Raw genomic sequence first — 14,428 nt, forward strand, 5'->3', positions numbered from 1 at the left:
GTTATTTGCAATGTGGGTAGGGACAGGCTGAAGGAGTTTGGGGGGAATCAGTAAGAAGCAGGGACCAATGAAAGAAAGGGGGCAGTCACTGCACTGATCCATCCAGCAGGAAGAGAATTCACCCTCTGCCTAGTCAGGGTCACCTGGAGATTCTGAAGACTTCATAGCAGAGGTGGTTTTCAAAGGAGGATTTGAAGAAAGAGAAGGTAGTGGCTGTATGGATTACATCAGGGAGTTTCCCCTATGCATAAAGGACAACCTGGGAGAAAGCCCAGAAGAGCTGGAGAGTGAAGCTGACACCAATGATCACTAAAGGCTAGGAGTGCTGGTAGAATGAATGTGGGGCTGATTCTACAGATGTTAGGTAGGGCCAGGCTAAACCGGGGAGGACTGTAAAGATAAAGACAAAGCACTTGTGTCTGAGCGAAAGGACTTTAATGGGGAGGGTGACGTATAGAGGAACAAGTCAGGGAAATCATCTAAGCAGCAGGATTTTGAATAGAACTGAGGCGCTCAAAGTTGTAGTTGCATCTCTATGTATCTTCAGTGGCTTTCCTTTCATTCAGCCTCCAGTACCAGAGCTCTCCTCTAGCATTAAAAAAAATCCTTCGCGGATCCACCCCCTGCATCTCACTGTCCTCATTCCGGTCTATCTGCCAGCACATTCCCTGGGCTCTCATATTCCAGGCTTCACTCTGCTCCACGCAGTCTCTGTGCAGCAAGCAGTTGGTCTTTCTCCTGTGCTACCACCACCATCTGGAACAATTGCTCAGTTTGTCGGAGACTCATTCAGTCTCTTCAGATTCCATCTCTTCTCACCCGCGAAGGACTCCAGATCTCTCTGAACAACTGTTCACACTGAAATCCCACTCCATGGAACTCCCAAGTTCCCCATGCTTGATAATGTACCCCCAAACTTGGCCAGAGCACATTTTCTGACCCCACACCCTGTTAAATCTCCAGCTGCCCCTCGTAACATGCTGTGTACACAGCACGATTTCCATATGGACACACAGGCTGCAATCAGATGTGAAACAGCTGTGGTGGCTTGGAATGAGCAACGAAATACACAGACAAATCTGTGAGGCCTCAAGCCTGTGGGGGAGACACTTACTAGCGAAAAGGGAGAGGAACTGGGAGTCTATCACTGTGAACGTAGTTTCTGGGTCACTCAGTCTCCACTGGAATAGAAAAAAAGAGATGAGTGTGACGTGTTTATTGAATTAATCCATCCAGCAGGAAGAGAACACATCTGTCTATACCCATATGGGCCTTTTAGAAGCCTCCTTCCCCAAGCCAATACAGAACTTCTAAGAAGGAAGGGAAGGGAAGGGGAGTCAGTTTAAAATTCCACATGACTCAGCCTAATGGCAGGAATGGGAAAGGATGGTGCCCAAGGGGAATGATGGGCGAGGTTAGGGACTGAACAGGGCTGTCCCAGGCAGAATGAAATAAGGGGCCAGGATACAACAGGACTATCCCTCACTGAACAGGGTAATGACTCAGGATGGGAACAGAGGCATCCTGGGCAAAGTGGGGAATTGGGCAGGGAGTGAATCTGTCACCTAATCTTGCTCTCAAGCTCCACCCATACGTACACAGAACTTGTCTGCATGGGTGCACTTACTGCCACCTCCACATGGTCTGTTCCTCTGTCATCCTGTTTGTGCAGCACCTCAAAGTAGTATCTGCCTGCGGCTGATAATCTGCAAGAGAGAGAAACTCGTGTCTATCACTGGGAACATTCAGTAGCATTTGCCAGCTTCGTTGCTCTCATTCAGGGACCGTAGAGCAACCACACCACATTTTGTGTTGCAACCCACTTTGATCTCAAAGTAAGCAAGCTTGGGCCTGGTCAGCTGTGGGATGTGAGACCTCCAGAGGAAGCCCAGATACTGCAGGCAGAGAGCGCTAAAGATTCTGAATGTGGCACTCTTCCTTGGGAGGCCAGATTCAACCAGTGCTCCTAGCCAGTACTCTCCACTTCCTCAAAGGCTGTGGGGTTAGCCTCCACCTTCAGCTAATGTCTCTGGAGGCAGGAATGGTATTCCCCCTGTTGGGTTTCTGAGCCCATAGGAAACCTGGCCCATTGCTCGGCAGAATGTTGTGTGGGATCTGGGCAGTGGTGTGTGGACTCTTTCTCTCTCTCTTTTGTATGGAGGTGATTATTGGCTTCTCTTATTTTTGTGTTCGTTTCTTCAGGAGAAACTGCTTTTCCCCCCTGCCAACAGCACAGTTCTCCAGGGAATTCTGATAGGCATACACCAGGGGGCACACTGTCACCATTTTAATGTACTTTGAGTGCATATGACCCCGAGTACAGCAACTTTATAATTTTGCAGTTTCCCTACTTTTATGTTTCTTTCCCAATAATCTCACCCTAAAACATTCAACACCCATGAAATTAAAGATATACAGTCCTTTTATTTCCCTTATGGTTTTTGAGCCCTTAGGATACATTGATTCTCTCAGATCACATTTTCAAGCTGCCTCCCACAGTTAGGAAGGCTAGAAGCTGGGGCTCTCATATAGGTGCTTATCTCCAGAAACTGATGCTATCAGTAAAATACCACAAGATTTCTGACAATATTGCAAGAGCTAGCAACACTGTTTTCTACGATGTTGAATAGTAACAAAGAGGAAGCCATGCTAGTCTATACACTATCAAAACAAAAAGCAGTCAAGTAGCACTTTAAAGACTAGCAAAATGGTTTATTAGGTGAGCTTTCGTGGGACAGACCCACTTCTTCAGACCATAGCCAGACCAGAACAGACTCAATATTTAAGGCACAGAGAACCAAAAACAGTAAGCAAGGAGGACAAATCAGAAAAAGATAATCAAGGTGAGCAAATCAGAGAGTGGAGGGGTGGGGGGAAGGTCAAGAATTAGATTGAGCCAAGTATCCAGACAAGCCCCTATAGTGACTCAGAAAGTTCCCATCACGATTTAAACCATGTGTTAATGTGCCGAATTTGAATATAAAAGCCAGCTCAGATGTTTCTCTTTCCAAAACGGTGCAATAATTCCTTTTCAGTAACACACATACCTTTAGGTCATTGACAGAATGCCCCATTCCATTAAAATGTTGACTAACTGGTTTGTGGATCTGGAGTGTTTTGATGTCGGTTTTGTGCCCATTGACCCTTTGTCTAAGGGAGTTAGAAGTCTGTCCAATATATAAAGCATCTGTGCATTGTTGGCACATGATGGCATATATGATGTTAGTAGAGGAGCATGAGAAAGTGCCCGTGATTCTGTGAGTAACCTGGTTAGGTCCAGTGATGGTATTTCCAGAGAAGATACGTGGACACTTCAGATCCACAAACCAGTTAGTCAACATTTTAATGGAATGGGGCATTCTGTCAATGACCTAAAGGTATGTGTGTTACTGAAAAGGAATTATCGCACCGTTTTGGAAAGAGAAACATCTGAGCTGGCTTTTATATTCAAATTCGGCACATTAACACATGGTTTAAATCGTGATGGGAACTTTCTGAGTCACTATAGGGGCTTGTCTGGATACTTGGCTCAATCTAATTCTTGACCTTCCCCCCACCCCTCCACTCTCTGATTTGCTCACCTTGATTATCTTTTTCTGATTTGTCCTCCTTGCTTACTGTTTTTGGTTCTCTGTGCCTTAAATATTGAGTCTGTTCTGGTCTGGCTATGGTCTGAAGAAGTGGGTCTGTCCCACGAAAGCTCACCTAATAAACCATTTTGCTAGTCTTTAAAGTGCTACTTGACTGCTTTTTTTGTGTTGTCTTCTACCATGGAGGAGTCTATGCAAGTTGTCAGCTGCCAGTATCCTGCGTGCCCCGAGCAAAGAGATCCTGGGGCAAATTAGAATTTATCAGACCGTATTATAGGCCTGGGTCTTTTGATAGGCCACCAAAAGCTCCTTGATCTCCCAACACTGGGGCCAAGTGTGGTGGAATCTCATCACAGCCAATGTAGAGGCTCACATTTTAGTTGTTGCTTTCACAGCAGTGAGCCTGGTATCAAACAAAATTCCATGAATGCCTCACAGTTAGCCTCTGGCCATGCTCAGACCAAGTACTCAATGGGCCCGTTAGAAGCTCTATGTCACAGATCATTTAAAACAGGGCATAAATAGATGACCAGATAGGCCACTGGATCTGGATCCTGCGGGACTACAGAAATGCATTGAGGGGCCATCAGCTATTGTGTCATGGCACTAACCTGAATTCACACTAGGGAAACCTGGAGCAAGTTGAGGGAGGCCCATTCAAAGTTTGCCTTATACTCCATCATGCCAGCTGCCTTAAGTAATGCCACCAGCAACACATAACTGGGGACCGGGTGGGGTGGGGGGTGTCTGCATAAGAAGTTGGTTAATGGGAGCAATCAAACTGTAACTCCTATTCAATTGCTCGTAAAGACAAGCCCTTACAAACAGAGATCCCAGCCCTGCAGCCACACTCTGATAGTAGGAAATTAAAGAATGGGGCTAGGGGGAGGGGGAAGACCCATTTTAAAAATACAGTGTTCAGTTTTGAAACCCTCATGTGACTTAGCTGATCCATCAGATCTGGCAGTGGGGTGGGAGGACAAAGAGACAACAGTAAATGAAAACCAAAACCAGCAAATGGAAATGGAAGACGGTAAATGAAAACGCTGGTAACTTCAGTTACCAATAAACGCAGGCTGTGGAGTGGGTGAATTTGGGACTAAATCCAGCATATTGGTCTGAGCACCAGGGGAAAGCCAGCAACCACACCTGTTCACTCACCTCACAGGCCTTGATTGCTGGCTCCGAAATTTCCCAAATTCCCCAGGCGCTGTCCACTCCTTCCCAGTCTGTGAAAGAACAGGAAATGCCCAGGTTATAACGCACTTCTTCATCTACCCAGGCTCCCTGGTTTCTGTCCAGTTGTGGGAATTACACCCATTCTTCTGGGAAACCTGTCCATGAGCTCCATAGTGAGAGACAGAGCCATGTCTGTTGATTACTGCTCAGGACTCCAGCAGCCTGGGAATAAATCAAACTGTCTAAGATGTGCCATGTGGTGTAAGTCCTCCATTTGTGGAGACTTCACACAGTTTGATCAGGACAACGGCTTGGCTATTCCAGCCACCATTTCTTCCTCCTAAAATGCAATGTAAGCCATGAGGATTTTCATCCCTCCAGACATATTAGAGCTGGACTAAAGAAGACTAGCAGCATGCACTGTACCTTGCCTACACTGGCCAGCAACTGGAGACCAGAGGTCTTCTCATCTGAACTCAACCAGAACTCCGCATTGTCATCTGCAGCAACAGCAAACTCAAAGTCCCCTGTGGAGAGATTTCTGGGATTAAGCAGTGTTCGGCATTAACAGGGTCTGTACACAGACAGAAAAAGGATTCCACTTCTCGAAAGACGTCACCTGATCTCCTACAACACAGCACATGCCCCCTGCTCAACTGCCCTTTCCCCTCTGTTCTTCGGGAACTGTAAAACTCTACTTTCAAATATCAACTTTCTGCTGCAACAAAAATGCAGATTCTTTCCTTGCTCTCTAGATAGTGCAATTTGTTAATTCCCTCTTGTGCTGAGTTTGTCTGAAATCTAATGGAGGAGGAAGCTGAGACGTTCACACAGGTTCTCTTCTGCTTCTCTTTTGCTTATAAAGGGAAAAAGAGTGCATGTTTGTATAATCACATACTGGCCCATCTAGTGGCACTGAGACCTCTTAGGGCTTGTCTACACTACCACCTTCTTTCGAAGGAAGGATGGTAATTAGGGTGCTGGGAGTTTAATAATGAAGTGCTGTGGTGCATATGCAGCACTTCATTAAGCAAATTCCCCCCCGTGGCAACTTTGAAGTTTTAAACTTTGAAGTACTGGCTTGCATCTAGCCTTGGCTCACCCACTGGTACTTCAAAGTGCTGGGGCAACTTCGAAGTCCCTTTACTCCTCAAAATTTTGAGCCATGGCTTGACGCAAGCTGGTACTTCAAAGTTTAAAACTTCGGAGTTGCCACGGGGGGGAATTTGCTTAATGAAGTGCTGCGTATGCACCACAGCACTTCATTAGTAAACTCCCAACACCCTAATTACCATCCTTCCTTCGAAGGAAGGTGGTAGTGTAGACAAGCCCTAAGTGGTCTCAGTGCCACGAAATGGGCCAGTATGTGATAAAACAAACATACACTCTTTTCCCCTTTAAAGCAAAAGAGAAGCAGAAGAGAACCTGTGTGAATGTCTCAGCTTCCTCCTCCATTAGATTTGCTTAATTTGCTTAATGTGCTGCGTATGCACCACAGCACTTCATTAGTAAACTCCCAACACCCTAATTACCATCCTTCCTTCGAAGGAAGGTGGTAGTGTAGACAAGCCCTTGCAGAGAGAATAATAAGCCTGTTTTATGTGCTCACAGCAAGCATGTCTGGACATGTGTATGTGAACTGGGGTTGTGCATGCAGCAGGTCATTATTTGTTGACTCAGAAATTACATATCTGTATTCTTCTGAGTTCTCCCATGAGGAGTGGGACCAATGATCCATGTCAAGCAGATTCTGTTGGAGTCATAGCTGGAAACATCCCCGGCTCCTCACTGGGGAGATATCGAACTAGGGCTGCCAACACGAGAGCATTTCTGTTCATTTCCACTCTGCAGCAGGACAACCCCGATTTGCCCCGGCACCTCCTCACCATCAGTGAAAGGGTGCAGATAGCCGAAGAGCCGGAGTCCATAATTGGTCCATTTTGGTGCTACTGCCAGTTTCTTCAGTGTGGTTCGTGTCTAAAGGTGGAAGAAACAAAGACAGAAAACTGATGAAATGGGACGGTCATGGACGTATCAGTTTAGGAGGGGCGGGGACTGACTGAAGAAAGGGGAGAGAAAGTGAGATGAGGGGCAGCAGAAGGAAACAGGATGAAGGGATGAGGAGGAGATGGACATGGGGGATGGGAATAGCAGGAGAGGGTGCAGTAAGGGCAAGGGAGGAAAAATGGTGGATGAAGTCACAAAGATGGGAATGGGAGGAGTGAATGGTCGGCCTGAGGAGTGGAGAGAGGAAAGGGAAGAGGAGGAGAAGGGACAGTGAGCGTCCTGTGAAGAAGAAAGGAGGGGCAGGCTGGAGTAAAGATGCTGAGTTGTGCAGGGAAGGGGGCAGTGTGTTGGTGTATACGCACATGGGGGTACAGTGGGAAGTGAATGTTCCTTCTGAGCTGCTCAATGGAGCTGCCACACCAGTCCTCAAACACATGGAGATTGACTTGCCCCTGGAACTGCAGGAAGATGAAGACACAAAGACAGACTACCATTAATGGCTGCCTCCCTCCTGGCTCCCTATAGCTCTGCAGCAGAGGATGTCATTAGAGTACTCTGTGCCTGTCATGGGAGAGGGAGGGTGACACTTGCCGTTACTCTGGAAATGTGTCTCAAGGCAGCTGGCCATTTAAGGAGCAATAAGCAGTGCTTCCTGACAGCTGAGCGCTTGCACAGCTGCTCAGGAGAGATTAAAGTGCTGCCCAGCTGACTGGTGGAGCACCCAAGCTAGGTATTTTTTCTATTGGTGGTGCACGTTCACACATACCTTGGTGTATGTAAAATTATTCTGCACCTGTATGGAGAAGAGTCTTGGGCACATTGGTGATGGGCCCAGCTCCTCCCCTCTGACCATCCAGCTGCATCTGTGGGGCCCTCAGCCAGGGCATAGCCTGAAGAGCACTTGGGTCAGATGGAGAGAGCCCTGAAAATCCACAGATACTCACTTTGGGATATCTGTTGGGAGGAGTCAACTTGGGTAGCCCTATATTTGAAGGGAGAGACCCAGGCAGTGTGCTGAGCTATCCAGCTCATATCTTGAGAGAAAAGCTGCCATTTTGGACTGATTGGCACTAACTCCAGAGGAGTATTGCCACCTGAATTGTTTCCATGTGAATGTAACAACAGAACAGCGGCAGGACCTCCCTACTTCTTGGCTGTTCCCCAGATGAGTTCCGCTGAGAGAACCATGAACCAGTGGGCTTGTAACAATTCTGGCAGATCCTGTCTAACTGACCAATATCTGACTCCACTCTCAAATCCCCACCAGCACAGGTTAGTTGGGATCGAAGTGGAAGCTCAATGAACAAACAGCAGCACAGCTGAAGGGCTAATTAGAGGGACAAGCAATTGGGAATGACAGGAGCAGATCAAGAGAGAGGAAAGAAGCCCTCAGAAAGGGAGGTGCAAGAGTCTAAAGGAAGGCTGGGCTGGCTGAGGCTAGTACTGCTGCCTGGTCCCCCAGAGCAGAGCAGCTGACTGGGGCTTGTATATATGCACATAGTATTAATGGCAGGGGCCTGATAAAATACAAAAATAAAGCACTGTGGTGGTGATGGTAGCCTGAGCATAGTTTGTATCTAAGGCAAGAGAGATGTGAAGTGGACCACCCTGTAACATCCTCCTGGAGGAATTCTAAGCTGGGCAAGGAATTTCTGACCATCTTCTACGGGCAAGGCAGGGAACAGAGAGTAGAGACCAAGGAAGCCGAGCAGCCTGCCAGACCAGGAATGTCCCACTTGGGAAGGTGAGAAGGCACAATACTGTCACCTGAGCAGACCTCCAAAGAGGAGCATGTCCTTGTTAACTCTAGTCTGTGGGTTTTGGACGAGCAGCCAGCCTCCAGTGATTCCTACAACCTAATGAAAGTTCTCCTGGGGTTGCAGGGAAATCAGTAGTGTATTTTTCAATGGGGAAAGCTGGGCACATTAAAAGAATGCTCAGTAATGGGGTGTTATTTCACCCAAGAGGCTAGGCTGAGATCCCCTACCAAAGGCTTGCCTCCTAGGCTGCGAGGAAGGGTATCACACCACAGTGGTGGAAGAGTCATGCCAAGGTCTATTTTGGATGTGTGAAGACAGGACATAAAGGCATGGCCTTTTGAGGATTGAGACCTCAGAAGTGGGTGACAGCCCTGAGAAAAATGGGGTGCGTGAAACAAGAAAAACAGTCCCTGGGCATGAGTCAAAGGTGGAGAACAGCACGGGTTACAAACTGAACCTGTCAGCCTCACGAACCTGAAGTGAAGCAGGAGGAGTCAGGTGTCCTGTTCCCTTTGGGGATTCAGAGGACTGGATCTGTAGGATTGTACACACTTGGAGGTGGTGGTGGGTGGGGCAGATAGGACCGGGATGGCTGTGGCCTGGACAGCCGATGAGCAAACCAGTCTAGGATAGAGGACAAAAATCGGGGGAAGACGGTTTCTGTGGCTGCCAAAAACAGAGCTGAAATCGCTGCACAACTTAGCAGCCTGCCAGCTCAGATGGCCGGGTACTTGCAGGAACTGAAAGAAACAGGCTCCTCGAAGAATAAGGTTTGAACACAAGCCATAAAGAGAGCAGGAGCTGGTCTGCTCTGGAGTAAAAGAAGAGAAGAGTGAGTAGCACAAAGAGTGAGATTGCTTCATCAGGAGGAGCTGACAAAGTTGGGCACTGAAATCCTCCTGCAGAGACAGAGCCTAGCAGAAAAGGATGAGATGTTGGAGACTCTGGAAGCAGAGATGGCGGCATTAAAACAAAGAGACTGAACTCTGGGTGAGGGTATGGTCAGCAGGGCTTACACTGGGACCTAGCAAGGCTCTCAGGGTAAGATATGTCACAGGGTGACTGACCCTACTAAGGAGAGACAAACCAGCTGCCTCCCTACTGGGGTTCAGAGGCCAGGGGATAGCTTCAAGAGCATCTGGATCCTTCTGGAAGCCAGCAGAAGCTCAGCTGAGTAGGTGAATTGGAAGGAAGAGGTTGGCTGGTCCCTGGCTTACGGCAAGGGAGCTGTGAGAAGTGTGGGAGAAGCCTCGGGGAGCTCTACTCCATATCAAGAGAGGCATTACTTTATGCAACAGTTTGCCCAACTTTCAGTTTAACCAATAAAGCTATACTCTGGGACAATGGCCTGAAACACACTGTCTTGGCATCAGTCTCTCCTGAGCTGGTCAGACAGCCAATAAGCTGACAGCCGAGGTAGCCGGGGGACAGACAGACACAGCAGTGTGCCTTCTCCATGGCTTCCCCACAGCTGGGAGAAGCTGCACTGCCACAGTTGTCTACCCTCCCAGCTCCCCAAGCTGGGGGAAGCCGGTGAGAAGCTGCACCTGGCTTCCAGAGTGGCAGGGAGCCAGGAACCAGGCTTCAGCACCCTCATGTAACTCAAATTTTGCATAAGTTGGGGGGAGGGCTGGGAACCAGGCTTGCGGGAGCCTTGAAACTCACCAGTGCTGGTCAGTTTCCTGGCTCCCACCAGCAATGGGGAGCAGGGAGCCAGGCTGCCACCTGGTTCCCCCCGGATTTATGCAAAATTTGAGTTATGTGAGGGTGCACAGGAGTGCAACGCTCATGTGACTCAGGAGTCTACTGTATACATATTTGGGTAGAAGGATCTCAAAGTTCTTTCTTAAGGCATGCAAGTATCATTATGCCATTTCACCGACAAGGAAGTGGAGGCCCAGAGAGTTTAAGGGAATTCCCCATGGTCCCACAACTAGTCAGTGACAGAGTCTGAAGTAGAACTGTGATCTTCTAACAATTTTAACTATGAGGTAATGCTGTCTTCCTCTTCCCTCCCAAGGGAGGGGATCTCACACATCTCTGTACTGTGTGCAGCAAACATACTACAGTATAAAATGCCTCTTGCAGAAGAAAACCCAGAAGCTGTGGAGAGACTGGGTTATGACTTTACTGCTCCACAGCGCCTGACTTCATGGGTAATAACATAGCATGGCAGGCTGTTCACCCAATTCAAGACCGCAAATGAGCCATAACTGTGGCAGCTGAGGCACCGAAGCAGGACTTAAGTTTGCAGAGCTCACAAGAAACTGACTAGATTTGCTCAGGTTATTGTAGATACAAAGCAGGCTAGTCATGGTAAAATTAATTTCTGCAGGATATCAGATACTGGATTTAAAGTGGCTGGAGGACCAGTAGCCCCATTTTAACTACAATATAAGTTAAGGGCACTCAGATTTCATGCTCCAGGGTATATGCTGACCACTGTGGAAATTCCTCTACCCGCAGCTACACCACTGCACAATTAAGTGCATTATTTATGCTGAATGAAATTGGCCTTTACCCTTCTTCAAAGCATCAAAGGTCAGCCACTTCCAAGGAGACACACCATGACTGAATCTACAGTCTACTCTATTGTAGCACTGTCCTTAGTAGGGCTGTAGCAATGTCTAGACGAGACACTAGTCAAGGATCAGGATCCTACTGTACTGGGTGCTGTACTCACAGTGAGACAGTCCCTCTCTACCTTATTTTGAGAAGCAACAGGCAGGGAAGACAAACATATGGGGGTGGAGGAGAAGAGGTCACAGCAAAGTGAGTGAGTTAATCAGAATATCTGATTAGACAGAGCAGTTGTTTGATCTGGACTGCAGAAGGCAGTGTCAGACTGAGACCCATGGCCTGATATGGCACAGCAAATACCACAGGACATATTCTTAGTAACTCTGGAACCCCTTCATACAGCTTTGGCAGTGTAAAGAGCCCTTCATGTAACTGGGAATCTGGCTTTATAGCACTATGATCAAAGGCAGCGGGGCTTTACAAGGTGACATGAGGGCAGTCTCTGGCAGGGTCAGCTGTCAGGAGCTGAAATGCTGGGCTTGCCTTTGCTGAGCTCATGGCCATGAGGAAACGTAATGATAAATAACAGTAATTCCTATCACAGCAGTGCATGCTTCAGAGTGGCATTTCAAAAGCAGTAGAATCCAGCAGAGGCTGAACTGGAGCAGCCTGGCTTTACCTATGGAGAGCAACAGAAGCTGCAGAGACCATGGCCCTCCTGGAGGGGAGTGGAGAAATGCTATCAAAAGACAAGTGCTGGCCGATAAAGGCACTGCTGCTGTACCAAAATCTGGAGTTGGGCTTTAATTTTAGGTCCCTGAAAAATGAAACCATATAAGCTTGGGCTTCTTCCAGCCCCTCCAGCATGATAAATCATTGAGAGTACTAGGAAGAGAACCTAGACGTCCTGTGCCCTGGCCACAGGATCATGCCCCTGCCCAGCTGTACTACCAGCCAGCTCTCATTTTTAGAACCTCTCCCAAATGCTGTGGGATTATTTCCCACATACCCCTGAGTCTCCTACCTAGTAGAGGACCGTTCCTGACATGACGGGTGGAACATCCTTTGTGGGCCACAATGGGATTGTCATAACAAGATTTTCTTGGATTTGAGAGCTCCATTTGTCTCACAGGTCTCCACCACCTTCCTCTCTCCCTGCCTCTATCATTCCTTTTTTTACCACAACCCATGGAGGTGCTTATTCTGAACATCCACCCTCAGAACCAAAATGGCTGGAAGGGGGCATGGCTGGATCATTTTCACAGTGCCATAGTACTAGCAGAATTTGCACCAGGGATAACAGGGAAAAGTTCAGTGAGGATAATTTATCACACACCAATACCTCCCTAAACTAGATGCCAGGCTGAAAGCAAGGGGCTCTGGGCATGGAGGACAGAGGATTCAGTCTGTATGTGATTACTAGCACATGCATGTTTGAATCCCTGGCTTTGTATTAATAGACTTAAGCCCTTCCACTGATTCCAGCCAGGCATTTTAAGTTAACAGCATACAGCCCCACCTGGAAAAACTACCTCAAGGACTAGATCGGCTTAGACACAGCAAAAATTCCTCCTCCCTGCCTGTCTTTCTCTGTGCTGAAACCACCCTGCCAGGAGTTCATTAGCAAAAATAACACTTCCTTCTAGACCTTAGACCTTCTCTCCCTGACACCGCCGTGGCACCAAAGCACTGCTACACACACACAATCAAAAGCAATGTGAAGGGACACTGGGGTAGGTACAACCCTGGAAAGGTGACTCCCTAGATTATTACTGGCGCAGGAGGGGAGGAGAGGCCTTGTCTAATTTAATCTTCCATGGCTATGCGTTTCAGGGGCAAATCAGCTGCTTACAATGCAAAGAATGCAGAGCACTGGGGAAGATAAACTGGACAAAAAGAGGGTCTGAGCCAGGGAAGAATGGAGACATTGTGCTGCCAATTAGACATTCTGTAAGCCGAGTTTATAAGACTCTTCTGTCTCCTCGCAGTGGCCCGGGCCCCTCCCCTTGCCTCTACCAGCTCCCGTCACTGGGTAACATTCCGGAGTAAGCAGCTTCAGCTTCAGGGTCTTCAAAGCCACAAGAGGGAAAACACCTTCCCTTCTTTGCACTGCGTTGCTGCAAACTCACTCAAACCCCTTTCATTATTCAAACAGGTCAGCAATATACATCATCTGTTCACACAAAGCCCGACTGCATGACCCTTAGGAGGAGGGGATTCACCCCCACATACCACCACACACACACACTCCCAGCACAGGAATCTGGCTGCAGTTATGTTCTTATCGATGTTGTGGATGGAGCAGAGAGGATACAACAGGATCATGGATCTCACATAATTAATTTGTGCCGACTTAAGCCCTGAAAACTGTCCACAGATGATGAACAGGAAAGTAAGCCGCTCTCTGGCCCTATCTGTCCCTTCCAGGGAGGTGTTATGCTAGGCATAATGTAAACAATATCACTGGAGTAAATTAAGTTCAGTGACACATTTATACAGGTGTAACTAGGGGCTACATTTGACCCTGTGGGTACAGGACTGTGCCATGATCAGCACAAGGGCAGGGATATAGCTCTATCAGTGCAGCCTTGCTACACAGCAGAACATTTTGTTTTTACAGAGAATGACACAGGATGCCCTGGTTCCAGGCACCTGGGAGCCATCACTGAGGTGCTGTGTAACTACACACAGGCACATTTGAACCTGAGACCCCTGGAGCTTAGTACAGGCACCTCTACAACTTGAGCTAAAGGGCAGCTGGCTCTCAGCTTAGGCTGTAAAGGACACTTACTCTTTTGCTATGAAATGGTCTAGGTACCCCTACATGAGCCAGTTGACCACACATAGGTTTGTGGGTTACATTGCACAGTGTGGGCTGAGGCCCTGGCCCTTTCCTTTGCATTGTGTAGCATCACTTCCTCCTTGGCATGCTGCAGTTTTGCGCCTCCGCCCTATGTTTTGTGTGGCACAGCACTGCTTAGGGGGATGACATTGTCTCAGGTCTGGGACAGTCAGGGTGGGCACTCTTGGCCAGCTCATGATGTCCTGCCGCTCCAGGGTACAAAGCACATGCTCGGTCACACTTTTAGCTAGAGCCAACATGCTGAGGATGGATCAGACAGATCAGGTGAGCACTAAAGCTGTCTCCCAAGACAAGCATACCTCACTCTGGTCTGAGCCATCGCTGTGAATCAGAGTCAATGTGCAAAGCCCTGAGGCACAAATGCCCAATACTGACACTGCAGGGGAGGAGAGAAGTTAAGACATATCATGCACACAGTAGCATTACTTACTGTGGCATCCTGATGCCCTAATAACAGGAGCTACTCAGCCAAGAGGAAGCCCTGAGGCAGGGTGAAGTGCCAAGCACGC

At 48.0% G+C, this 14,428-nt stretch overlaps 1 protein-coding gene across 1 annotated transcript in view; it reads right to left on the reverse strand.

The window, feature by feature from the left end:
* Positions 1 to 14,428, reverse strand: part of B4GALNT3 (beta-1,4-N-acetyl-galactosaminyltransferase 3) — a 104,660-nt gene that overhangs the window by 17,736 nt on the left and 72,496 nt on the right. Inside the window, exons 4-9 of the mRNA XM_075000571.1 lie at positions 7,139 to 7,234; positions 6,656 to 6,746; positions 5,196 to 5,296; positions 4,752 to 4,819; positions 1,628 to 1,706; positions 1,115 to 1,181 (exon numbers count right to left, since the gene is read on the reverse strand). Of these exons, the coding sequence (XP_074856672.1) occupies positions 1,115 to 1,181; positions 1,628 to 1,706; positions 4,752 to 4,819; positions 5,196 to 5,296; positions 6,656 to 6,746; positions 7,139 to 7,234 (502 nt within the window). The remainder of the gene's footprint in view (positions 1 to 1,114; positions 1,182 to 1,627; positions 1,707 to 4,751; positions 4,820 to 5,195; positions 5,297 to 6,655; positions 6,747 to 7,138; positions 7,235 to 14,428) is intronic.

This window comes from Carettochelys insculpta, chromosome 1 (assembly GCF_033958435.1).
Source record: "Carettochelys insculpta isolate YL-2023 chromosome 1, ASM3395843v1, whole genome shotgun sequence".
In the NCBI taxonomy this organism is placed as follows: domain Eukaryota; kingdom Metazoa; phylum Chordata; order Testudines; family Carettochelyidae; genus Carettochelys; species Carettochelys insculpta.